Below are 26,931 nucleotides of genomic sequence, written 5' to 3' on the forward strand. Positions count from 1 at the left end.
AAAGTATTGTTTTGCGTGCTATCCATACAAATTGTACCATACATAGAATCATAGAATCCTACAGTGCAGGAGGCCATTCGGCCCATTGAGTTTGCACTGACCACAATCCCACCCAGGCCCTATCCCCATAACCCCATGCATTTACCCTAGCTAGTCTGCCTAACACTAAGGGGCAATTTAACATGGCCAATCCACCTAACACGCACATCTTTGGACTGTGGCAGGAAACCGGAGCACCCGGAGGAAACCCACGCAGACATGGGGAGAACGTGCAAGCTCCACACAGACAGTGACCCAAGCTGGGAATTGAACCTGGGTGCCTGGCGCTGTGAGGCAGCAGTGCTAACCGCTATGCCACCATAGCTCGCAAAGATTCGCCACACTCTGGCACCATCTTGAAACATGGATGCGGTCAATCCACAGTGAGATCAGTGACACATCCCCATTCGGGCACTTTGACGAGATGCCAGACTGGTCATGGCACCAATGGCAGTGTGGCCCATAAGTAAAGTTCAACAGATGGAGAGGAAAAAGCTGCAGATTAAGTGAGAGTTGAATGAAGAACAAGCCTGAATGAGCCAGTAGAGGGAGATTTGGAGCATCTTCCAATCATTCCTAATTCTATAACCAAATGCCAATTAGACAATCTGCTCGCCTGTGTTGGTAGCTTCAGTTTATGAGACAATCATTTTGTAGTTTTCATTTTATGGTTTGAATTAACATATTCTTAGCTGAAACTGATGGGAGATGTTTTAATTAAAACTAAACCAATAAGAAGACGGCCTTAATTGTGAGACAATTAAATAAGTAATTCATGAATAGATATGTTAGGCTGGAAATATAATGTGGAACACAAATGTTTATAACTTCCTCAATAAAAAGCATTATTATGATGTGGAGATGCTGACATTGGACTGGGGTGGGCACAATAAGAAGTCTCAAACACCAGGTTAAAGTCCAACAGGTTTATTTGGAAGCTTTCGGAGCGCTGACTCACCTGATGAAGGGGCAGCGCTCTGAAAGCTCATGATTCCAAATAAACCTGTTGGACTTTAACCTGGTGTTGTGAGACTTCTTACTGAGCATATTATTAACACTTGAGCATTAATACAGAGGAAGGAATTAATATGTGTTTCTCATATCACCGAGTAAAGAGGTGATATGAATGTTAACCTTGATTGGGGAAAGACTGAATGAGACTTGTCTATGGGAGCTCAGCTCCAGACAACAAACAGCATGTTGATCAATCATTGGTGGAGGACCCAAGCCTACCTCAAGTCAAGAGATGTAGTTGGCAAAGAAGTGTTGTTTTAACACTGAGACAATTTTACGGCCTGTCCGCCACAGAATTGGAGTGGGCGAGGGGCAGACAATGGAAATGTCTGTTGACCTCCGGGCGGGAATTTCGGGTCTCGCCTGAGCGGGGCAGTAAAATCCCGCCCAAAATGCGTATCAAGCTTAAAACCAATGGGCTAACTCTAATTTCATTATTGGCTATTTCTCCAACAATTGGCTAAAGTGGCCTTTCAATATTTTAAGGTAGATTTTTAAAAATAGAGGATCCCGAGAAGCCATTTTGGGGAAAGGAAGAGAGGTGAAAAGAGAACGAGGTGCTGAGGGCTGTCTTTGATGTCATCACTTTACCATTCACTCTGAGAAGGGTGATAAGAAGTCTTCTTTGTTAAAGTTCAGCTTTCTCCTCTCAGTGTTAATTACTGCTAATTGCTGTTGTTGACCCTTTGCTTTTTTTAATCTTTCTGAATTGGCACCTTTTGAATGGTTAATAAACTTTCGGAATTCATCATTTAAAGTGTTCGTTCTTGCCATGTGGTTATGTCTCTAGAACCTGATGTCATTTACAATTGGTGTGGAGATGCCGGCGTTGGACTTGGGTGGGCACAGTAAGAAGTCTCTCAGCGCCAGGTTAAAAGTCCAACAGGTTTATTTAGAATCACGAGCTTTCGGAGCGCTGCCCCTTCATCGGGTGAGGAAGGAGCAGTGCTCTGAAAGCTTGTGATCTACAATTGGAGGGGTTTCTGCAAATTAGTCAACCCCATAAATCTCAGTGGATAAATAAAAAAACACTGGTATCTGCTATCAACCTGACATGAGAAACCTCTGTCACAAAGAAAGGACTGTTCTGGAGTGTTGTAATCCTTTTTATTTATGTCTTCATTACTTATATGTGTAAAAAACAAATGTGACTTCAACATCTCTGATATAAAATGTTTACATTTTTACAATGATTAAATATGAATTACCTACAAGTCATTGGATTGACATTAACGTTGGAAAGTAAATAGGTTCGAATCATAGAATTTTACAGCACAGTCGGAGGCCATTCAGCCCATCGTGTCTGCACTGGCTCCCGCAAGAGCTACCCAGCTGGTCCCAATCTCCAGTCCTATCTCTGTAGATTATTGCAGTCAAAGAGGATGCTGATGTCAGCCATTAAAGATTGGCTTTAAGATCTGTCCTCCTTTGCTGTTGTTTTTTTAAATTATTATAGCAGGTTCCAACAGATGCCCACTCTATCATGGCTATTGTATTTTTCTGATTCATTTTTCTTTTGGGAAATCCTTGAGGGACGGTTGGTGGATCATGTTTGGGTTGAGTCGCAATTTTCTGCTGGAAGTTTTGAAGTGGGTACGTGAATAGCACAAGGGTCTCGGAGGCTGTTACCCCCACCCCACCCCAAAATGCTTTGGAAATTAAGAGGTTTCAAGACGGGTCCCATCCTGAGCTTGGTTTGCACTCCCAATATCCACCAAATGGTGTCATCGTTCCCACCGGATAGTTTTGCAATTGAAACTCAGTACTACTCGGAAACTGTTGAGAATTGTCGGTTCTGAATGTTTCGATTTTGTTATGTCCGTACGGTCAATGACCGACCCAAACATGTGTTGGAAGGACTCAACATTCCATCCCGCAGTCTTGTACCCCCCCAGAGGGTGTCGAAGGTGAATCCATCTGCTCAGGGCTGTGCTTGGAGGGAGGCTCTGGCCTGTGATATAAATTGCTGATCATATTGATTGTGCAATAATTTTCACAAGGTGGAACTGTGTTCCAGATGCTCTGAGTGGACGATCAAAGTTCACTACTTCCCTGGTTTCACTTTGAGATGTAAAGCTCCCGGCTTCCTATTTTAAAATCATGTAGTAACCGTTCAAACTGTCCACTGCAAGGGAAATACAAAAAGTCTTACAAAGTCAGATTGATAACTCGACAGTCAGATTACAAGATGTCAGGTGTCTGGCAGATTGGATTATGTTCTATCCTCCATTTACATCGGGCTATTTGAAAGTGTTTCTTATGTCCAAGTAATGTACAGATTGCAAATGCAGGGTTCCCCCTTCCATTGCATTCCAGGTAAGTGACAGCAGCCGCAAGAATATGAAGCTACTCATTTGTGTCTCAGTCAACAAGATGGGTTCAAATGAAAAGAATTCTTTCATCCATTTTACCTCAACCCTTTCCAGAATATGGAATCCTGGCTGCTTTCCCTATCTACCATCCATCTATAATCCAATCTTACTGCCTTCATCTGGCCATTCCTTCAATGAGTCCCAGCATCTTGAGCCAGCCACCCCCAGTCTTGGATGACTGTGCGGAGGTGGCGGGAGCAGGTACGATAGCGGCCTTTAAGGGGCAGCTGGGCGGCATGGTGGCACAGTGCAGAGCACCCGGAGGAAACCCATGCAGACACGGGGAGAAGGTGCAAACTCCACATCGACAGTGACCCAAGCCGAGAATCAAACCCGGGTCCTTGGCACTGTGAGGCAGCAGTGCTAACCACCGTGCCGCCCTTCGTCACTGCTCTGATGAAGGGTCATCCAGATTCGAAACGTTGGCTCTATTCTCTCTCCACAGATGTCGTCAGACCTGCTGAGATTTTCCAGCATTTTCTGTTTTTGTTTCAGATTCCAGTATCTGCAGTATTTTGCTTTTATCTTAATTGCCCCTTAGTGTCCCAAGGTGTGTAGGTTAGATGGATTAGCCATGGTAAATGTGTGGATTACGGGAATAGGGTGGGAGTATTTGTGCTAATAAATAAACTTTAAAAACTGAATTTAAATTTCACCAGCTGCCATATGGGATTTGAAGCTGTGATCCCCCAGATCATTAGTGTGGATTACTGATCCAAGGACAACACCGATATGCCACCACCTCCTCGAGATGGAGCTTTCATGTTGCTTATGATGGCAAGAGAAACACAACTAGTGGAGGTGGAGGTGGCCATCTTCTCTGGCCACTGGACAGCTCTTTGTCTCATTTCCCAACACATTTTTCCCCCTGTGTACTAAGGATGGAGAGACTAATGATTGTGCTTTGGGTAGAGTTTCTTAGCACACACCAGAGATAGCACTATGTCTTGCAAAATCACTTCAAGAGGGTTCAACTGGAAGAACAACTAACTTCCCTTAAGAACCCATCATGGCTATTCCAGGATGCAACCCTGCTCTGTGTACCTCTGCAAGTGTCACTCATGATGTACACACATTGGATCATTTACCTTTCAGTGAGTTAATTATAAAACTGGATTCATCTGGAAGGTTCTGAATCATCTGCAAGACAGAAACAAAGATTAGAAAATCACCTTCCTTTTACACTCGGTTTAAACTTAAACGTCCAATGGTATGTATCCAGCAACTCTACGTGTCCACACAGTCTGGCCCCCATGTGAGTCAATATTCAGTAACTCACCTGGTCCCCAACCAGGATATGGATCCCAGCTGCTCCCTGTCTGTAGATCTGAAGGATCTGGTTTGGTGAGATACTGAACAGAGCTGCCAACTTGTTGGTTAATTCAGCTTTGGTTAAATCTTCCAGGTAGATTTCCTTGTAAACTGTAGAGGAAAGTACAGGGGATCAGACTTATTTCGATTCGACAGGCCTTCATGTGAAAGCCATCAAACGAGCAAGCAATGAAATGTAACCATCTTGACTTGAGACAAATCTGTACCAGTGTTAGGAGGAAAGTTGCAGACAAACGTAGAAATTCAGAGTAGGAGTAAGACACTCAAACTCTTGAGCCAGGTCCACCATTCAGTAACATTTTGGCTGATCTATTTGTAACCCCCAACTCCAGATTCCTTACACCCACTTTGCTTGTCAAGAATCTATCCACCTCTGCCTGAAAAATATTAAAGCCTTTCGAGGAAAAGAGTTCCAAAAACTCTCAATCCTCAGTGAAAGAAATTCCCCTCATCTCTGTCTCAAATGGGTCACCCCTTACTTTTAAAAAGTGACCCCTAGTTCTAGAGCCTCCCACAAGAGGAATCGTCCTCTCCACATCAACCCTGTCGAGAATCCTTAGGTTCAATCAAGTTGCCTCTTCTAAACTCCAGTGAATACAAACCTAGTCTGCCCAACCTTTCCTCATGAGACGATCTGCCCATTCCAGTAATGCTTCCAATGCATTTACATCCTTCCTTAAATAAGGTTCCAATACTGTACACAGTACTCCACAGGGCTTGGTATAACCGAAGCATCGCCTCAACTGACACCCAGTTTCCTCTGCACCTGCGTTCTCCAATCTCTTACCATTTAGATAATGAGCTTTGTTATTCATCCTGTTGAAACGGACAATTTCATGTTTTCCCACATTCCTCCATTTACAATTCGGGAGCAGAGGGTAAAGGGAGCGTGAGGGTCGGGGCCCTCGGGGAGTGGGGAGCACCAGACCCGTGAGGGACACTGGGGGTGGAGGAGGGAGCACCAGGCTTAGGGACCCGTGAGGGACACTGGGGGTGGAGGAGGGAGCACGAAGCTCAGGTCCGCCCGAGGGACACTGGGGGTGGAGGAGGGAGCGCCAGGCTCAGGGAGCCGCGAGGGACAATGGGGGAGGAGGAGGGAGCGCCAGGCTCAGGGAGCCGTGAGGGACAGTGGGGGAGGAGGAGGGAGCGCCAGGCTCAGGGAGCCGCGAGGGACACTGGGGGAGGAGGAGGGAGCGCTAGGCTCAGGGCCCCGTGAGGGACAGTGGGGGAGGAGGAGGGAGCGCCAGGCTCAGGGCCCCGTGAGGGACAGTGGGGGAGGAGGAGGGAGCGCCAGGCTCAGGGCCCCGTGAGGGACAGTGGGGGAGGAGGAGGGAGCGCCAGGCTCAGGGCCCCGTGAGGGACAGTGGGGGAGGAGGAGGGAGCGCCAGGCTCAGGGCCCCGTGAGGGACAGTGGGGGAGGAGGAGGGAGCGCCAGGCTCAGGGACCCCCGAGGGACAGCTGCCAAACAGCATGCTCAGTAAGAGTGATGTCACAGGAAAGCGGTAAGCTGATTGGTTGGTAACTGATATTAGGGACTGTCTTTAAATAACTGAAACTAAAGAAGATACCATTCAGGGAACAAAGCTTGGAAGATAAATGAGTAAAGAAATAGTGGGAATAGGGCCTGGGTAGGATTATTGTTGGTGCAGGTTCGATGGGCCGAATGGCCTCCTTCAGCTGTTGGGATTCTATGATATATGCTATGATGTTATCACCTTACCTTCCTGACAAGCTCTCATTCGTTCTTCCTTTACACCCTACCATGTGGTTATTGTTTAGGGCCTTGTACACCACTCCCGCAAAGTAACTTCTTAATCTTCATCAAGTCTTATCTCAACCTAAACTTATTGATCTCCTGAACTTGGGTCATTCCTGTCTATTGTGCTAATACCGTTATAAATTAACAAAGGCGCTCACCCTCGGGAATCATCCGACTGGTTATCTCACTGACCCATCCAGAATCAATTCAGTGACAGATAGGTTCTTGATTGATAAGGGGATCAGGGGTTATGGGGAAAAGGCAGGAGAATGGGGATGAGAAAAATATCAGCCGTGATTGAATGGCGGAGCAGACTCGATGGGCCGAGTGGCCTAATTCTGCTCCTATGTCTTGTGGTCTTGTGATCTATCGAGGACTCTCGTTTGGAAAGGCCTGTGTCACTTATGATGCAGAATGGCATCTTGTAATCTTCGTTATGACTGCGAGGGGGAGAACCCCTGTCGTAATATTAAGGCAAAATAAAAAATACTAATTCACAGAGGGATTGTTTGAATTCCTTTTTGCGAAGCAGTGTAAAGTTAGTGAAGCTGTAATCCCACATTCCTGTCACTTGGGGGAGTTGGTGTCTGAGGAAGGTCAACTTTAAAGCGTCGTTATTTTTCTCAGAATATCTTCACATTTTAACCTTTGGGAAATGGTGGACACGGGGTTAAAAAATGTCAATCCTGCTGTAGCTCAGCCATGAAGATCCCAGGGCTTCAGTCCAGGCACCAAGAATCGGCCAGGATTCTTACTCTGACTTGGGGCAGAGTTTTACCCTCCCTCCAATGCGGCTCCTGTGTTGTTACGGGGGGGGGTGAGGGGCGTAAAATTGAATGAACGGGAATCTCCCCCCCCCCGCCAAACCCACACGCAATTTCATGTTTGAGTGGCCTGAGCCTTGGGTAGGAAACCCCGCCATTCACCTACTAAGTGAATTCACCTACTATCCCCTTAAGTGGCTACTTACAGGCCTTATCCTGCCCAGCCTCAATTTTTAGGCTGTGGGGTGGGTAGAAATGGACTCTTCCATCTTTCCCCATCTCTGTTGGGAATGAGGGAAAGAGGTGGGGCCTCATTCTGAAGGCTCCCTGCGAGATAGGGTGCCCTCCGTCCCAGGATGTTGGAGCTCCGGGACTCCCCATCCCAGCTACACACCGATAGCATGATCACCCCTCCTGATCCCCACCCCCTCTGGGCATCCCCTACCCTCCCGCCACCAGGGGTCCTAGGACATACCATGTCAAAGGTCTTGGGAGGGACTTAGTCCCCAGGTAGAGAGGTTCAGTACCACTTAGAATCACAGAATCTTACAGTGCAGAAGGAGACCATTCGGTCCATCGAGTCTGCACCGACCACAATCCTACCCAGACCCTATTCCCATAACCCCATGCATTTACCCTAGCTAGTCCCCCTGACACCAAGGGGCAATTTAGCATGGCCAATCAACCTAACCCGGACATCTTTGGACGGTGGGAGGAAACTGGAGCACCCAGAAGAAATCCACATAGACATGGGGAGAATGTACAAAATCCACACAGACAGTGACCCAAGCTGGGAATCAAACCTGGGTCCCTGGCACTGTGAGGCAGCAGTGCTAACCACTGTGCCACTATGCCGCCCCACTGCAGCGCTGTAGCTGGCCGGGTTGAAGAGTTATCGGCCAATCCGATTGGGATGATAAGTGCCAATCGCTCGCCATCCTTGTAATTCTCCCTTGGTGTCCAACAGGCCTTCTAGAATTCCAGTGGTTGAGATCTTAACTAATTCAAAGAATAATTCCAACAGTGCAGAAGAAGGCCATCGAGTCTGCACCGACAACAATCCCACCCAGGTTGTATCTCCGTAACCCCACATATTTGCCCTCCTAATCCCCTGACACCACGGGGCAATTTAGCATGGCCAATCAACCTAACCCGCATATTTTGGGACTGTGGGAGGAAACCGGAGCACCCGGAGGAAACCCACGCAGACATGGGGAGAATGTGCAAACTCCACATAGACAGTGACCCAAGGCCAAAATTGAACCTGGCTCCCTGGCGCTGAGAGGCAGCAGTGCTAACCCGCTGTGCCACTGTGCCGTGCTAGTTGAGTAACAGTTGCAGGGAGTTAACATGGGCACAAAGGCTGAATGGTCTCCTTCTGTATTGCGAACTTTCTGTGATCCCTCCACCAATTGGAAAGGATAAAGACTCCTTGGCTGGAACTTTCTGGCCGTTCCCACCGGTGGATTTTCCACTCTTGCTGATGATGCCCCCACCCAGGCCGTGGGTTTCAAGGCGGTGAGGGCTGCATTCAACAGGAAACCAAAAGGTCCCTCCACCGACCAATGGTGGGCTGTCTCCCATCGCCCCGAAACACGAGGCAGATTGGGCAGTAAATCCCGCCCATTGTTACCAATTGGATAATTCTGTCAAGCAGCCATCTTTCCCAGCTCCGATATCTCTGAACTCGTTTGTCTATGGGCGAGAATCAACCATGATTGAATGGTGGAGTGGACTCGATGGGCCGAATGGCCTTACTTCCGCTCCTATGTCTTATGGTCTTATGGTCTTAAATAAAATACAATGTGCTTTCTTCTGGGATTGCACACTGCCGTGCCTGGGAGAGGAATCTTCGTTCGATTCCTGGAGATTTCAGGGCAATCCTGTGGAGATAACAACACTTGGAGAGGTGGATGAAGACCAGAGCAAGCAGGCCCGTGTTAACCCCCCCCCACCCCCCCCTCCCCCACCCAAACAGCCAAACTCCCTGCCAGTACTCCCTGAGCTATTCATCATCACCCTCATTCAGTGCTCCTAACCGTGGTGTTTTGACAGTGATGAGGCTTACATACCGCACATGGCAGCATTGGGAGAGTCTTGCCCTTCCTCCTTCTCCTTTCCTGGCTGCGGCTCCTGGCACATATAAACCGTCAGGCGTGGCCGAATGGACCTGCGGGCAAAAGCGGTAGCATCACCGGATTGTTTTCTGACCATAGCCCCTCTCTCTGCCATGTTAAAAGAAACTCCTCACCGTGTCTTTCTGCTCTTGCCTCCGTGTCAGAATGTTGCGGGTTCAAACCCCACTCCAGAGAACCCAGCACCAAATCTGAGCTGACCCTCAGGCTGCAGTACCGAAGGGGCTGCTGCACTGTCAGAGATGCCATATTTCAGCTGAGAGCTCGCTATCCTCTTTGCTAAATGCGGAAGATCCCATGGCACGATTTAAAGAAGAGATGGAGAATTCTCCCTTAATGTCCTAACAGATGTTAATCCCTCAACTCACGGATTATCTGGTCATTATCACATTGCTGTCAATGGGAGCTTGCTGTGCATAAATTGGCTGCCATGGTTTCTTATGTTACGCTGGTGACTGCATTTCAAAATTTCTTCACTGGCTGTAAAATGATCTATAAGTCCAGAGGCTGCCAAATAAATAAAATCTCTCTTTTACTCAGCCTTACTCCTTCTCCAATCTCTAAAGTTTGAGTTTATTTATTAGTGTCACAAGCAGGCTTACATTAACACAGCAATGAAGTTACTGTGAAAATCCCCGAGTCGCCACACTCCAGCATCTGCTCGGGTACACTGAGGGAGATTTTAGCATGGCCGATGCATCTAACCAGCACATCATTCTGACTGTGGGAGGAAACCCATGCAGACACGGGGAGAACGTGCAGACTCTGCACAGACAGTGACTCATGCTAGAAATTGAACCCTGAACCCTGGCGCTGTGAGGCAGCAGTGCTAACCACTGTGCCAATGTGCCTGGTCAAATCTACAAGCACTTGTATGACTGTGGACATTAGCTGAGAGGAGGGAAGCATTGAGGTCAGCCGTGATGCCCTTCCTGGTAAAAGAGCAATGAGGGAAGGGGCAGGAAAGGCCACTCTTACAGGAAAAGTTTAAAGTTTATTTATTAGTATCACAAGTAAGGCTTACATTAACACTGCAATGAAGTTATTGCAAAAATCCCCTAGTCGCCACGCTCCGGCACCTGTTCGGGTACACTGAGGGAGAATTTAACATGGCCAATGCACTTAACCAGCACATCTTTCGGACTGTGGGAGGAAACCCACGCAGGCATGGGGAGAACGTGCAAACTCCACACTGACAGTGACCCAAGCTGGGAATCGAACCCAGGTCCCTGGCGCTGTGAGGCAGCAGTGCTAACCACTGTGCCATTCAAAACCTACCTGTCCTAATATCTCCTTTGGTAGCTTGGTGTCAGATTCTGTCCGATTAGTCTACTGATTGTGAGCTTATACTGAATTCAAAATGCACAGTTAGCACTGCTGCCTCACAGCGCCAGGGACCCGCTTTCGATTCCCGGCTTGGGTCACTGTCTGTGCGGAGTTTGCACGTTCTCCCAGTGTCTGCGTGGGTTTCCTCCGGGTGCTCCTGTTTCCTCCCACAGTCTGAAAGATGTGCTGGGTTAGGTGCAATGGCCATGCTAAATTCTCCCTCCCTTTTCCCTTTGTGATCCCGTTATCCCCAAAACTCTATCAATCTCTGGAATTCCACTGCAGTTCCTGTTAAAACTGAGGTCTGTCAATTTTTTGAGTTGTGATTTTAAAAGACAGAAGATGCAATACTGAATTTGCAGGTTTTTGAAAAAAAAATTCATTAATGGGGTGTGGGCATTGCTGGCTACACCAGTATTTATTGCCCTTAATTGCCCTTGCGAAAGTGGTGGTGAGCTGCCTTCTTGAACCACTGCAGTCCATGTGGTGTAGGTACACCCACAGTGCTGTTAGGGAGGGAGTTCCAGGCTTTTGACCTAGCAACAGTGCAGGAACAGCGATACATTTCCAAGGCAGGATGGTGTGTGGCTTGGAGGGGAACTTGAAAGTGGTGGGGTTCCCAGGTTCCAGCTGTCCATATCCTCCCATGTAGAGGTTGAGGGTAAGGAAGGTGCTGTCGAAGGAGCCTTGGGAAGTTGCTGCAGTGCATCTTGTAGATGATGCACACTGCTGCCACTGTGCATCGGTGGCAGAGGGAGTGAATGTTTAAGGTGGTGGATGGCGTGTCAATTAAACAGGCTGTTTTATCCTGCTTGGAGTTGCACTCGCCCAGGCAAGTGGAGAGTATTCCATCCCAGATGGTGAATAGACTTTGGGGAGTCAGGAGGTGAGTTATTCACCACAGGATTCCCAGCCTCTGATCTGCTCTTGTAGCCTCAGTATTTATATATGGCCAGTCCAGTTCAGTTTCTGGTCAATGGTAACCCTTCAGGATGTTGATAGGGGGGGATTCAGTGTTGGGAATGCCATTGAACATCAAGGGAGATGGTTCGGTTCTAGAAACATAGAAACATAGAAACCCTACAGTGCAGAAGGAGGCCATTCGGCCCATCGAGTCTGCACCGACCACAATCCCACCCAGGCCCTACCCCCACATATTTACCCGCTAATCCCTCTAACTACACATCTCAGGGACAATTTTTAACCTGGCCAATCAACCTAACCCGCACATCTTTGGACTGTGGGAGGAAACCGGAGCACCCGGAGGAAACCCACGCAGACACGAGGAGAATGTGCAAACTCCACACAGACAGTGACCCGAGCCAGGAATCGAACCCGGGACCCTGGAGCTGTGAAGCAGCAATGCTAACCACTGTGCTACCGTGCCGCCATTCTCTCTTGCTGGAACTGCGCTTGGTACTTGTGTTCATCTTTGGCTTTTAATGGTTGAAAAATCACTTGTATGCTCGAAATTGAAATCTGTTTCTGTCTGTGGTTAGCACCGCCGCCTCACAGCACCAGCGACCCGGGTTCAACTCCGGCCTAGGGTCACTGTCTGTGTGGAATTTGCACATTCTCCCCGTGTCTGCCTGGGTTTCCTCTGGGTTTACTCCGGTTTTCTCCCACAGTTCAAAGATGTGCGGGTTAGGTGCATTGGCCATGCTAAATTGACTCTAATAAGGGTAAATATGTAGGGTTACGGGAATAGGGCCTGGGTGGGAATGTGGCCAGTGCAGATTTGATGGGCCAAATGGCCTCCTTCTGCATTGTAGGGATTTTTTAAAAAATTAAGTAAATCTCTAGTTAATGCTCAACTAATGAACAAGAAAGATAAAAGCAAAACACTAAAGAGGCTGGAAGTCGGGAATACAAACAAAATGCTGGAAAAATCTCAGCAGGTCTGGCAGCATCAGGGGAGAACGAAAGAGTGTTGACATTTCAAGTTAAATAACTCCTCGTTGGAAAAAAACAGAGGAGTTCCGAAACATTACTTCTTACAGAAACATCTTGAAACGTTGCCTCTGTTTTCTCGCCAGCTGCTGAAGATTTTGTTTTAAAAAGTTGGCGCCAGTGCTTGGCGATTTCTTGCGAGCTGTCCCCAGCACACCCTCTAATTCCATCTTTTACTCCCGTTCTGTGCTCTGAAAACTGAATTCTAACGCTTCTAAACTGTCTAATAATGCTCCTTTGCCGATCGTTCTCAGCACCCCACCTGTAACTGCAGCATTATATTCTGCATCCTCTCCTTTCCATCTCCCCTATGTACTCTATGAATGGCATGCTGTGTCTGCAAAGCGTGCAAAAAGTGATACTTTTCACTGTATCCCAACGCATGTGACAATAATAAACCAAATCAAACTTTCCATTTCTGTGGCCAACGCCAAATAACTTGCATTGCCTCTAGGGGGCAACCTTTACCTAAGTATAGGGTTGTATTCATCATGTACTTTATATTGGCCAAAAGAACTGTTCATTCAAAAGTTATTGAAGTATTCTAAACGGCAATATCATAATGAATTGTATGTAAACAGTTGTTGGCCAGGGAGTTTATTCTAGAGAATAAACAGTCTCTCTGCCCAGGGACCATCCCTGGACTGTTCCCTTCAGTACTGAAATGTCACAGACCCACCAATGAAGTTTACCTTAAATCCTGTGACCAGATATCCTGAAATAACAGTTGGTGATACAAGTGAACACTTAACACATGTTTGTAATATTCCCCCGCCCATTTATTTTAACTCTCAGCTATTTTAAGTTTAAGTCAATGTCACTGTTAACACAGTGGAATGTATCATTGATAGATTAGCATAGAAACATTGAAGATAGGAGCAGGGGGAGGCCATTCGGCCCTTCGAGCCTGCTCCGCCATTCATCACGATCATGGCTGATTGTCCAACTCAATAGCCTAATCCTGCTTTCTCCCCATAACCTTTGAACCCATTTGCCCCAAGTGCTATATCCAACCATCTCTTGAATACATTTAATATTTTGGCATCAACTACTTCCTGTGGTAATGAATTCCTCAGGCTCACCACTCTTTGGGTGAAAAAATGTCCCTTCATCTCCGTCCTAAATGGTCTACCCGGAATCCTCAGACTGTAACCCCTGGTTCTGGACTCCCCCACCATCGGGAACATCCTCCCTGCATCTACCCTGTCTAGTCCTGTTAGAATTTGGTAAGTCTCTATGAGATTGTGACAATGCATTATGGGTCCAGTGAGAAATACCTGTCAGCTCTAGGTTACCAAGATTAAACACTTGGATGTCACTGATCACAGGAGATAATGCCTGTTCTCAGCTTCTCACAATCCTTTAACAGACCTACCCAGAAGTTACAGCACAGAAACAGATCCTTCAGCCCATCTGGCCCCTGCTCCACACTTTGCTCCTCCCATCACTCTATCTAACCCTACTGACACAATCTCCCAACCCTTCTACCACATGCATTTATCTAGCCTCTCATTAAACATATCAATGCTATTCACCTCAACTACTCCATGAGGTAAATGTTTTCCACATTCTTGTCACTCTCTGGAATAAAGGAGTTCATAGAATAGAACTCCTACAGTGCAGAAGGAGGCAGTTTGGCCCATTGTGTCTGCACCAACTCTTTGACAGAGTATCTAACCCAGTCCCTATCCCTGTAACCCCCACACATTTAGCATGGCTAATCCATACATCTTTAGACACTAAGGAGCAATTTAGCATGATCAATCCACCTAACCTGCACATCTTTGGATTGCCATGCTATGAAGATGCCGGCGTTGGACTGGGCTGGGCACAATAAGAAGTCTCACAACACCAGGTTATAATCCAACAGGTCTATCTGGAACTCTGCTCCTTCATCAGGTGAGTGGACTATGAGAGGAAACCGGAGCACTCGGAGTAAACCCACGCAAACACGGGGAGAACGTGCAAACTTCACGCAGACAGTGACCCGAGGCTGGAATTGAACCTGGGTCCCTGACGGTGTGAGGCAGCAGTGCTAACCACTGTGCCACCATTCCTCCTAAAGTTCCTCTTGGATTTATTGGCGACTATCATATATTTATAGAACCCGTTTTCAGTCGCCCACCCCCCCCCCCCCCACCCCCCCACCCCCCCGCCCCCGCAACAAGTGTAAGTATCTTCTCTGCGTCTACCCTTTCAGAATCTTGAAGACTTCAGCTGGTGCCTTAGGTGTTGTGTTTGCACCTGTCAAAGTGGAGTTGAGGAGTCATTAATCTGTTCAGAGATTCTGGCTGATAGTGACAGCTTTACCTCAGCCGGAGAGCATTATAAAGTCTGATTCCATCTGCTGGGCCGCAGATTTGAATGATGTCATCACGTGAGAGTTTAAGCAGATCAGCACCTATGGATTTGAATTTGGAACAGTTAGCAAGCGTTAAAAATAAATTAAAATTCATATGTGCCACGCCAAGTTAAGGCTCGTGGTATTAGGGGAGGCGATGGCTTCGTGGTATTATCTCTGGACTATTAATCCAGAAACTCAGTTAACGTTCTGGGGATCCGGGTTCGAATCCCGCCACGGCAGATGATGGAATTTGAATTCCATAAAAAATATCTGGAACTACTGATGACCATGAAACCATTGTCGGAAGAACCCATCTGGGTCATTAATGTCCTTTAGGGAAGGAAATCTGCCGTCCTTACCTGGTCTGGCCTATGTGTGACTCCAGAGCCACAGCAATGTGATTGACACTCGACGGCCCTCCAAAGGGCAACTAGGGATGGGCAATAAATGCTGGCCAGCCAGCGATGCCCACGTCCCACAAATGAATATAGGCATTGAGAGATGAGAGGAAACCTACTGGGCAACTTTACTCTGGAGATAACCAAGCAGCAGACTATCGCTCAGAAGGTTTCACATGGGTCAAACTCCATCTTGAATGCTGTGTCCTTTCACCTCTGGTATCCCACTGTTCTTCAAAGCAGCAAAGGAGCAGGAGGAGGCCATTCAGCCCCTTGAGTCTACTCTGCCATTCAATTGGATCATGGCAGATCATCTGCCTCAATACCAGTATCCCCATATCCCTTGATGTCATTAGCGACCTGAAATCTATCGATCTCAATCTTGAACATGCTCAGTGACTGAATCTCCTGTGGGGTAGAGAATTCCAAAGATTCACTGCCCTCTGAGTGAAGAAATTCTGCCTTATCTCAAATCTAAATGACCAACCACTTATTCTGAGACTGTCCAAGACTCCCTAGCCAGGGGAAAACTGCATCCACCTTGTCCAGCCCTGAAAAAATATTTTAAGTTTCAATGATCTACCGATTTTTATCTAGTTTCACTGGTCTTTGCCACTCTGCCTCATTCTCCCTTCCACCTCATTCTTTCCAACTGGTTCTTGTTTTCTCCAATCTGATATTCCAGCATTCTCTATTTATGAGTGTCTGATACATTACTGGAGACATTGTCAAAGAATTTCATGCCCCCAGTGACTCAGCCCAACAGATCCCTCTCCCATCTCCAATATTTTTAGAACTGGTAAACAAGAATGTTCAAAGAGAATGAAATAAACTTCTTCCTTTTGCTCCATTTTTGCCCCCCACAGTGTCCGGGTGATTAATCTTTAAGTTGTGATTCTGGGACTGAGCTGGGAATGTTGGCAATTCTTTGGGGCGGCACGGTGGCACAGTGGTTAGCACTGCTGCCTCACAGCGCCAGGGATCCGGATTCAATTCCGGCCTCGGGTCACTGTCTGTGTGGAGTTTGCATGTTCTCCCTGCGTCCGTGTGGGTTTCCTCCGGGTGCTCCGGTTTCCTCCCACAGTCCGAAAGACGTGCGGGTTAGTTCGATTGGCCATGATAAATTGGCCCTAGTGTCAGGGGGATTAACAGGGTAAATATGTGGGGTTATGGGGAATAGGGCCTAGGTGGGATTGTGATCGGTGCAGACTCGATGGGCTGAATAGCCTCCTTCTGCACTGTAGGGCTTCTATGATTCTCTATTTCTTCCTGAGTTGTATTTTCCCTTCCTATTTTCCGCCTTCTTGTTCTCAATATCTCCTTTCTTCTCATTCTTCCTGTCAGAATATTATTAATACTGCATTGCAGGCGAGTTGAAGCCAGCTGAGATTTGCTGGATTTGCAGTGAGATGCTTCACAATAAGTGCGATACTTCGACACGCTCTTCTTTTTTTTGAATGGTATTTGGCCGGTGTGAGCAGTTTTCAAAATTCTAAAACCCTTTCCTTCAAAATGAGTTTGATCGGCTAGTTTTGCCAAATCATTGAAAGTGCAAGGTGCAAAGGTCAACCTAGCCACAATGTGGTCATGCCCAATCAATCCTTGCTGACATTCCCAACATGGAGGATTCTCAGTTGACAAATAAACTGGCCAGTGCCCCTCCCCACTCCAGGCGGTGGGCAGCACAGTGGTTAGCACTGCTGCCTCACAGCACCAGGAACCCGGGTTTCGCTTCCCGGCTTGGGTCACTGTCCGTGTGGAGTTTGCACGTTCTCCCCGTGTATGAGGAGAGATTGACTAGGTTAGGGTTGTTTTCGCTGGAGTTCAGACAAATGAGGTGGAGGATCTCACAGAGAATTATAAAATTCTGACAGGACTAGACAGGGTAGATGCAGGGAGGATGTTCCCGATGGTGGGGAAGTCCGGAAGCAGGCGTCACAGTCTGAGGATTCAGGGTAGGCTATTTAGGAGGGAGGTGAGGAGACATTTCTTCACCCAAAGAGTGGTGAGCCTGTGGAATTCATTACCACAGGAAGTAGTTGATGTCAAAACATTGAAGGTATTCAAGAGGCGGCTGGGTATAGCACTTGGGGTGAATGGGATCAAAAGTTATGGGGGGAAAGCAGGATTAGGCTATTGAGTTGGACAATCAGCCATGATCGTGATGAATGGAGGAGTAGAATCGAAGGGCCAAATGGCCTCCTCCTGCACCTATCTTCTGTATTTCTATGTGTCTGCGTGGGTTTCCTCTGGGTGCTCCGGTTTTCTCCCACAAGCCGAAAGATGTGCTGGTTAGGTGCATTGGCCATTGCTAAATTCTCCCTCAGTGTACCCGAACAGGCACCGGAGTGTGGCAGCTGGGGGATTTTCACTGTAACTTCACTGCAGTGTTAATGAAAGCCTACTTGTGACTAATAAATAAACTTTAACTTTAAACTTGTCCTTGCCTTGACGATCAAATGTGCCTCTGGCACTGGAACATTCTGCTTGTCTCGTTTAGAAGAACAAGTTTCTTCGTGATGATTGATGGATTACAGCACTCGCATTCTCATTTCCATTAATCAAGGGTCCTTCAGGATTCCGTACTCTCCCATTCTGCTTCCCCTTCATGTCAGTTATCTCCTTCCAACTCGTTGCCCGGGCCTGTGCATCCTTGCTAATAAATCTACCCGACATTCATTAAACACCTTAGATCTCACACCCACGGTTTACACTAACTCCAGAAATCTTGCACTTCACTAAACTGGACTTCGAGCTCCTCCATACTTTTTGGCTTTCAATTTTTCAGAGTTTTCTCATGTATTCAGGACTAACCAAAGTTCCAATCTCCTACCGTCAATGCTCCCTTCACCCGTCCCTGAACTCAAATAGAAGTCTCCATCTTCTCTATTTCTTATGGCTACTTTTAAGGTAGAAATACAGAAAATAGGAGCAGGAATAGGCCATTCAGCCCTTCGAACCTGCTCCGCCCACCATTCAAACATGATCATGGCTGATCCTCTCTCTTTTTTTATTCATTCATGAGATGTGGGCGTTGGTGCCAAGGCCAGCATTTGTTGCCCATCCCTAATTGCCCTCAAACTGCCATTTCAGAGGGCTGTTAAGAATCAACCACATTGCTGTGGATCGGGAGTCACATGTAGGCCAGACCAGGTAAGGCTGGGACATTAGTGAACCAGATGGTCTTTTACAGCAATCGAAATGGTTTCATGGTTGTCATTCGTAGAAACATAGAGTCCCTACAGTGCAGAAAGAGGCCATTCGGCCCATTGAGTCTGCACCGACCACAATCCCACCCACGCCCTATTCCCATAACCCCACACATTTACCCTGCTAATCCCGCTGACACTAGGGTCAATTTAGCATGGCCGGTCAACCTAACCCACACATCTTTGGACCGTGGGAGGAAACCGGAGCACCCGGAGGAAACCCATGCAGACACGGGGAGAAAGTACAAACTCTGCACAGACAGTGACCTGAGGCGGGAATTGAATCTGGATCCCTTGGCGCTGTGAGGCAACAGTGCTAACCACTGTGCCAATGTGCCGCCCACTGTTTTTAATTCTAGATCTTTATTGAATTAAAATTTCAACATCTGCTGTATGGTGTTGGGATTCAAACCTGGGTCGCTAGAGCATGACCCTGGCCCTCTGAATTACTCTAGTGACAACACCTCTACACCATTGCCTACCCTTCAACAGCATACTCCTGCTCTCTGCCCATACCCCTTGACACCTTTAGAGTCGAGAAATCTATCTATTTCCTTCTTAAATATATTCAGTGACTTGGCCTCCACAGCTTTCTGTGATGGAGAATTCCACAGGTTCACCACCCTTCCAGTGAAGAGGTTACTCCTAATCTAAGTCCCAAATAACTTACTCCATATCCTGAGACTATGACCCCCTGTTCTAGGCCTTCCACAGTAAGAAGTCTCACAACACCAGGTTAAAGTTCAACAGGTTTATTTGGTAGCAAATACCATAAGCTTTCGGAGCACTGCTCCTTCGTCAGATCTCCACATCATTAGGCCTTCCAGCCAGAGAAAACAACATCCCTGCATTCAGTCTGTCCAGCCCTGCCAAAACTTTATCTGTTTCAATAAGATCCATCATCATTCTGCTAAATTCCAGTCAATACAGGTCCTGTCGACCCAACTTCTCCTCATTCAACAAGCCTGCCACCCCAGGAATCAGTCTGGTGAACTTGCGCCGCACTCCCTCTGTGACAAGTAAATCCTTCCTTAGATAAGGAGACCAAAACAGCACACAGTACTCCAGGTGTGGTCTTACCAAGGCCCTGTATAACTGCAGTATGACATCAAAATAAGCAAAATTCTGCAGATGCTGGAATCTGAAACAAACAGAGAATGCTGGAAAAACTCAGCAGGTCTGGCGGCATCTATAGGGAGGGAAAACAGAACTAATGATTCAAGTGGGGCAGCACGGTGGCACAGTGGTTAGCACTGCTGCCTCACAGCGCCAGGGACCCGGATTCAATTCCCATCTTGGGTCACTGTCTGTGCAGAGTCTTCACCTTCTCCCTGTGTCTGCATGGGTTTCCTCCGGGTACTCCGGTTTCCTCCCACAGTCCGAAAGACCTGCTGGTTAGTTGCATTGGCCATGCTAAATTCTCCCTCAGTGTACCCGAACGGACGCTGGAGTGTGGCGACTCGGGGATTTTCACAGTAACAACATTGCAGTGTAAACCTACTTGTGACACTAGTAAATAAACTTAAACTTCAATCCATTTGGCATTCATCATTTTCTGCAGCTGTAAAGCATCCTTGCTCCTGTTCTCAAATCCTCTTGCAATGAAGGCCAACGCACCATTTGCCTTCCTAACTGCTTCATTTCCATTATCACACCAAACTGTGACTTTCAAACTTATCTCTTTATACAACTCAAGTCCCTACGAGACTTTCCTATTTGAGGAGCCCATTCTAACACCAGAACAGAAGGAGACTGTTGACAAGTAAGCTAGCCGGATAGCCTGGACATGCGAACCCATCCCTGATGCTGGTACAGTCAGTAACATTCCTCACTCCAGCTGAGCGCGTGTCTTTAACTGACTGATGTCTTACTATTTTCTTGTGTTGTCATTTCCATTAACTCCTCTGATAGACAACTTCCTTTGACCTTTGGCCTCCAACCTCTGGCCTCCAACCTCTCACCATCACACCCTCCTTCTCTTCACTGTTTGGCCCCAGCTCTTTGGCCAAAACTCCTCGAAAATTCCACATTTGCTTTCTCTTCTTTCCCTCGCCGTTTCCTCCCCCTCGTTCTCAAATTGCCTCTTTCTCCCTCTGCATTTCCTCTCGCTATATTTCACCTTCCACTTCCCATTATCGCCTCCTCTTTCATTCCTTTTGTCAGGCTCATGCTAACACTGCATTGCAGGTGAATCAGAGTTTTGTGTGATTTGTTTTATTCGCAGTGAGGGACTCCAGTGCACTGAAAGTGCGCGACAATCTGATGTGCTTTGCTGTCTCCAGCTACCTGCCGCAGGCTTTGTACACAAACAAACCCACGGTCTTCATTCGGGGAAGAGCGAAGATAGCCCTCCTGTCAATTAAGCGTTAGCTGGAAGCAAGAAGAAAATTACCAGGAGCTCACTGAGATGTTAGCGAGACTCCAGCCCCGCTGCTTTATTATTAGCATATCTCGGCTAATTAAGCAAACTTTTTAATGCTGCCTATACAAAAATTCAAAAGCAGATGAATGCAGAATCAGGGGCAGGGTGAGAGATGAGGAGCACATCTAGTTCCCAAAGCCTCATTAATTCTGAGTGATTAATGGGTGGCATGGTGGCACAGTGGTTAGCACTGCTGCCTCACAGTGCTAAGGACCTGGGTTCAATTCTGGCCTCGAGTGAGTGTCTGTGTGGAGTGTGCACATTCTCCTTGTGTCTGCGTGGGTTTCCTTTGGGTGCTCTGGTTTCCTCCCACAATGTGGAGATGCCGGCGTTGGACTGGGGTAAACACAGTAAGAAGTTTAACAACACCAGGTTAAAGTCCAACAGGTTTATTTGGTAGCAAAAGCCACACAAGCTTTCGGAGCCTTAAGCCCCTTCTTCAGGTGAGTGACTTTAACCTGGTGTTGTTAAACTTTTCACTGTGTTCCTCCCACAATCCAAAGATTGGATTGTGGGAGGAAGGGTTAGGTTAATTGACCATGCTAAATTGTCCCTTAGTGTTAGGGGGAATTAGGAGGTTAAATATATGGAGTTAGTGGGATAGAACCTGGGTGGGATTGTTGTCGGTGCAGGCCCGATGGGCCAAATGACCTCCTTCCGCACTGTAGATTCTATGATTCAGAAAGAATGTTCCCAATAGTGGTGGAGTCCAGAACTAGGGATCATAGTTTGAGGAAATGGGGTAAACCTTTTAGGACTGGGGTGAGGAGAAATTTCTTCACCCAGAGGGTGGTGAATGTATGGAATTCACTATCACAGAATGTAGTTGAGGCCAAAACGTTGTCTGATTGCAAGAAGACATTAGATACAGCTCATGGGGTTAAAAGGATCAAGGGATATTGGGGGAAGGGGGGATCAGGATATTGAATTTGATGATCAGCCATGATCAAGATGAATGGTAGAGCAGGCTTGAAGGGCCGAATGGCCTACTCCTGCCTCTATTTTCTACGTTTCTAACCCCATTCTCCCGTCTTTTCCCCGTAATCTTTGATCCCCTTACCAATCAAGAACCTATCTATCGCTGTCTTAAATACACACAATGACCCTGATTCACCCCCTCTGGCTGAAGAAATTCCTCCTCATCTTGGTTCTAAAGGGTCGTCCCTTTATTCTGAGGCTGTGCCCTCGCATCCTAGTCTCCCCTCCCACCCTGGGTATCTCCTGCAAGAGGCAAACTAGCAGAAACAACAATCACGCCCCCCCCCCCCCCCCCCCCAGCCCCCAACCCTCTGGCCAGGTCAATGGTGGGGGGGAGCATTTTGGAAAATTTCTCTCTGACCCCTTTCAGGTGATCAAAACCAGTCTCGAGATCCCAGATACCAGGTGTTATCTATAAATCTCCCTGTCAGTAGCTGCAGAATGAAGGGATAAGACGCTATTCTTTACCCCCTCTGGTGAGAAACACAAGTGAAGGTTCATGGTCCACGAGGTGGGATACTCCCAGGGTTCACCATAGTGAAGGAGATAAATCTCAAGATAAGTAGCAAATGATGCTGAGCCTGGGCTCTTTTCTAACGCTGTCGGGCGACCTGGGGACTGAGACTTACACTTCTAGAAATCTCTGGACTAAAAAGGGGAATCAGGGCTGTCTGTTCAAAACCCTAAGGTAAACATAAGTCTGAATAGATGTGCCTGTGATACACTCAGGGATCTCTTGTGGCTCAGTGGGTCGGGTCTCTACCTCTAGGCCAAAAGCTCTGGGTCCAATACCCACTTCAGGACTTGATGGCTATGATGGCTTGATGGCTCATATGCAAAACAGCTTGATTATCAGCCTATAAATCCTTCCAATATGCCTGATGGCAGTGGGTGGCACGGTGGCACAGTGGTTAGCACTGCTGCCTCGCAGTGCCAGGGACCCAAGTTCAATTTTGATCTTGGGTCATTGTCTGTGCGGAGTTTGCACATTCTCCCCATGTCTGCGTGGGTTTCCTCCGGGTGCTCCATTTTCCTCTCACAGTCCAAAGATGTGCAGTTTGGGTTGATTGCTCAATTGCCCCTTAGTGTCAGGGTAAATACGTGGGGTTACGGGGATAGGGCCTGGGTGGGATTGTTGTCGGTGCAGGCTCGATGTGCCGAATGGCCTCCTTCTGCACTGTAGGGATTCAATGATATCGTAAGAGCGGGAGTGTTTCCTGGTCAGTCATACCACGAGGGTGGCACGGTGGCACAGTGGTTAGCACTGCTGCCTCACAGCGCCAGGGAGCCGGGTTCGCTTCCCAGCTTGGGTCACTGTCTGGGTGGAGTCTGCATGTTCTCCTCGTGTCTGCATGGGTTTCCTCCGGGTGCTCCGGTTTCCTCCCACAGTCCAAAGATGCGCAGGTTAGGTGAATTGGCCATGTGAAATTGACCCTTATCATCCCAAGATGTGTATATGTGCAGGGTTATGGGGATAGAGCGGGGGCGAGGCCTGGATAAGGTACTCTGTCAGAGAGTCGGTGCAGACTCGATCAGTTGAATGGCCTCTTCTGCACTGTGGGGATTCTATTCTACGAAGCCAAAAGAAATGTTATGCAAGTTTGAAACAGCACAAATCATTGGTAATTGTAATTTCAACCCTCTGATTGAATCACTCCATTGGAATTACAGCCACAAGATAAAGCTATTAGAAGTGTTTCTTCATTGATTGGGTGATGGGTTGCAATAAAATTCTCTCAAAGAGTTTGACTTCTTCAGAATCTTCCTCATTTTCTTAGATCATAAGACATAGGAGCTCAAACCCAATCCTCTCCTTGAGAAGATCCACCACTCTTTCTGTCATTCTATCTTCAGCCCATCCGTGAACAGAACTCGAGATTCTTACCTGAGAAATTTGCGAACAGTTTGCAGAAGGTGGTGAATCGGTGCAGGTGGAGCCATTGTTGTGTTTCCTGAATTGTTAATGTTGGGGACAAGTGCTGCAAAACAGAGAGAAATCCCTTGAAATAGCATTCAACCCAGAATAAAGTTTATTTATTAGTGTCACAAGTAAGGCTTACATTAACACCGCAATGAATTATGTAGTTTACATCTGAGGGACAACCCCTTGAACTCCACACATTCAGCCCCGAGCTGTCCAAAACTGCCCAGTCCAACCACAGTTCAGCGCCTGGACTTTCTTCTGTGCAATCGTAGTTGAGTGAGTGATCACAGTGTAACCATGGTGGTGAACTCGAATCTCAAGGCAAGTTGTACAACTGAACTCAGTACATTTTGCTCCTATATGGACAGGTGGCACAGTGGTTAGCACTGCTGCCTCATAGGGCCAGGGACCCGGGTTCGATTCCCAGCTTGGGTCACTGTCTGTGTGGAGTTTGCATGTTCTCCCCGTGTCTGCATGGGTTCCCGCCGGGTGCTCTGGTTTCCTCCCACAGTCCAAAGATGCGCAGGTTAGGTGGATTGGCCATGATAAATTGCTCCTTAGTGTCAGGGGGATTAGCAGGGTAAATACGTGGGGCTATGGGATAGGAGCTGGGTGGGATTGTGGTCAGTGCAGACCCTGCACTGTAGGGATTCTATGATTTTAGGTACCAGGTAAATGACCCTGAAAAATTATCCTTTAAACCGCAGTTATTATCCTATTGTCCTTCAGGAAAAAGAGATTCAACTGCTTGTATGGCCCAGACTACATTGGCGGCCATTCCTTCAGCTGTCTGGACCTAAGCTTTGGAATTCTCAACCTAAGCCTCTCCACCTATATACTTCTTTGACTAAATCTTTGGCCAAATGCCCTAATATCTCCTAACGTGGCCAATTTTACTTTGTCACCCTCCTGTGAAGCATCTTGGGAAAGGTGTTGCCGAAAGGTGTTATAGTTGCTATAGAAACACGAGTTGACTCTTAATACCCTCCGAGATGGCCTAGCAAATGATTTACAAGGTTGGGGGATAGACAGTGCGTAGTGGTAATGTCACTGGGCTAGTAATCCAAAGGCCCAGGTAAATGTTCTGGGGAAACGGGTTCAAATCCTGCCGCAGCTGGTGGTGGAATTTAAGCTCAATTAAATAACCTGGGTTTGAAAAGCCAGTCTCGTTAATTAAACCATGAAACAGTCACATCTGGGAAGGAAATCTGCCGTCCTTACCCACTCTGGCCTATATGTGACTCCAAACCCACGGAAATGTGGCTGACTCGCAACTGCCCTCTGAAATGGCCCAGCGAGCCACTCGGTTCCAGGGTAATTGGGGGATGGGTAACAAATGCTGACCTTGCCCAGTGACCCCGACATCCCACGAAAGAATAAATAAAGAAAATGAGGAGCTGCCCCCTCTTCAAAAGGGGATTTGAAAAGATAGGTGCTTGATGGCTCAGACACAATGGGCCAAAGGGCCTCCTTCTGTGTGTAAGAAAAGCCCACCAACATCCCCACAAAGCAGCAGGCATGGACAAAGAACTGATTTCTAAGAGACACAATTCACCTCCTCAGATTTCTTCTTCATGTTGCACATGGTCGGGTTTTTGAGATGTTCTTGCCATTCAGGCATTGGGCACATGGGCCTGGTATCAGTGCTTTACTTGACTCAGATTTCTGTCTTACACTAACTTGCATTAAGAAGTCTCACAACAAACACCAGGTTAAAGTCCAACAGGTTTAGTTAGAATCATGAGCTTTCGGAGCGCTGCTCCTTCATCAGGTGAGTGATGGAGTTGATGAAGGGGCAGCGCTCCGAAAGCTCGTGATTCCAAATAAACCTCTTGGACTTTAACCTGGTGTTGTGAGACTTCTTACCGTGCCTAGCCCAGTCCAACGCCGGCATCTCCACATCATAACTTGCACTAAATACTACACCTGAGGTGTCTGAAGGACAGCGCATTGTAGGAAGGAGAATACTGACCTCCATAGTGCTCTGTACTGATCCGTCCACCTGATGACTTGGGGATGAACAGCTGCTGCAGGCAGAAACATATCTATCAGACGTCACTTGTCCTTCTCTAGCCATAGATATACCCCGCGTGTAACATCAAACATACAGAAAACTACTGCCAGTAGTCACCACTCTTCTTCCAGACCCTTAGCCTCAGTCACCCATTGGAGCAAGGTGCTTTTTTTTAGAGCGGCCTCCTATCCTCCAAGCTGAGTATTGTGTACAGTTTTGGTCACCCTGTTACAGGAAAGACATTGATAAACTGGAAAGAGTGCAAAGAAGATTTACGAGGATGTTGCCAGGGGTAATGGGCCTGAGTTATCGGGAGAGGTTGGCCAGGCTAGGACTTTATTCCTGGGAATGTAGGAGAATGAAGGGTGATCTTATTGAGATGTATAAAATCATGAGGGGCATAGATAGGATGAACGCACATAGGCCAGAATTTTTGCCGGCCCGCCCACCACGGGAATCGGAGCGGGCGAGGGGTGGAGCACAGGAAGGTCCGTTGACCTCAGATGGGATTTTACAGTTTCACGATGAGCGAGGCCGGAAAATCCCGCCCATAGTCTTTTTCCCAGGGAAGAGGAATTGAAAACTAGAGGGCATGGGTTTAAGGTGAGAGGGGAAAGATTTAAAAGGGACCTGAGGGGCAACTTCTTCACGCAGAGGGTGGTGCGTATGTGTAATGAGCTGCCAGAGAAAGTGGTTGAGGCTGGTACAATAGCAATGTTCTAAAAGCATTTGGATAAGGACATGGATGGGAAAGGATTAGAGGGATATGGGCCAAGTGCGGGCAATTGGGACTAGCTGGGAGGGTACAATGGTCAGCATGGACTGGTTGGGCCGAAGGGCCTGCTTCCATCCTCTATCCCTCCATGACTCTATGACCGGAATTTTACCGCCACGCCCATCCCGATTCGGCTTGCAGAATGGAATTTCCCGTTGGCCTCGGGCGGGATTTTA

At 47.5% G+C, this 26,931-nt stretch overlaps 1 protein-coding gene across 1 annotated transcript in view; it reads right to left on the reverse strand.

Moving 5' to 3' along the window:
• Window positions 1-3,140: 3,140 nt before the first annotated feature.
• LOC144500744 (transcription factor CP2-like protein 1) overlaps window positions 3,141-26,931 on the reverse strand; it is a 59,437-nt gene continuing 35,646 nt past the window's right edge. The window contains exons 9-15 of the mRNA XM_078224138.1: window positions 25,939-25,993; window positions 23,928-24,021; window positions 15,002-15,092; window positions 9,353-9,450; window positions 4,705-4,847; window positions 4,514-4,565; window positions 3,141-3,178 (exon numbers count right to left, since the gene is read on the reverse strand). Coding sequence (XP_078080264.1) covers window positions 3,141-3,178; window positions 4,514-4,565; window positions 4,705-4,847; window positions 9,353-9,450; window positions 15,002-15,092; window positions 23,928-24,021; window positions 25,939-25,993 — 571 coding nt within the window. The remainder of the gene's footprint in view (window positions 3,179-4,513; window positions 4,566-4,704; window positions 4,848-9,352; window positions 9,451-15,001; window positions 15,093-23,927; window positions 24,022-25,938; window positions 25,994-26,931) is intronic.

This window comes from Mustelus asterias, chromosome 11, assembly GCF_964213995.1.
Source record: "Mustelus asterias chromosome 11, sMusAst1.hap1.1, whole genome shotgun sequence".
Classification (NCBI taxonomy): Eukaryota; Metazoa; Chordata; class Chondrichthyes; order Carcharhiniformes; family Triakidae; genus Mustelus; species Mustelus asterias.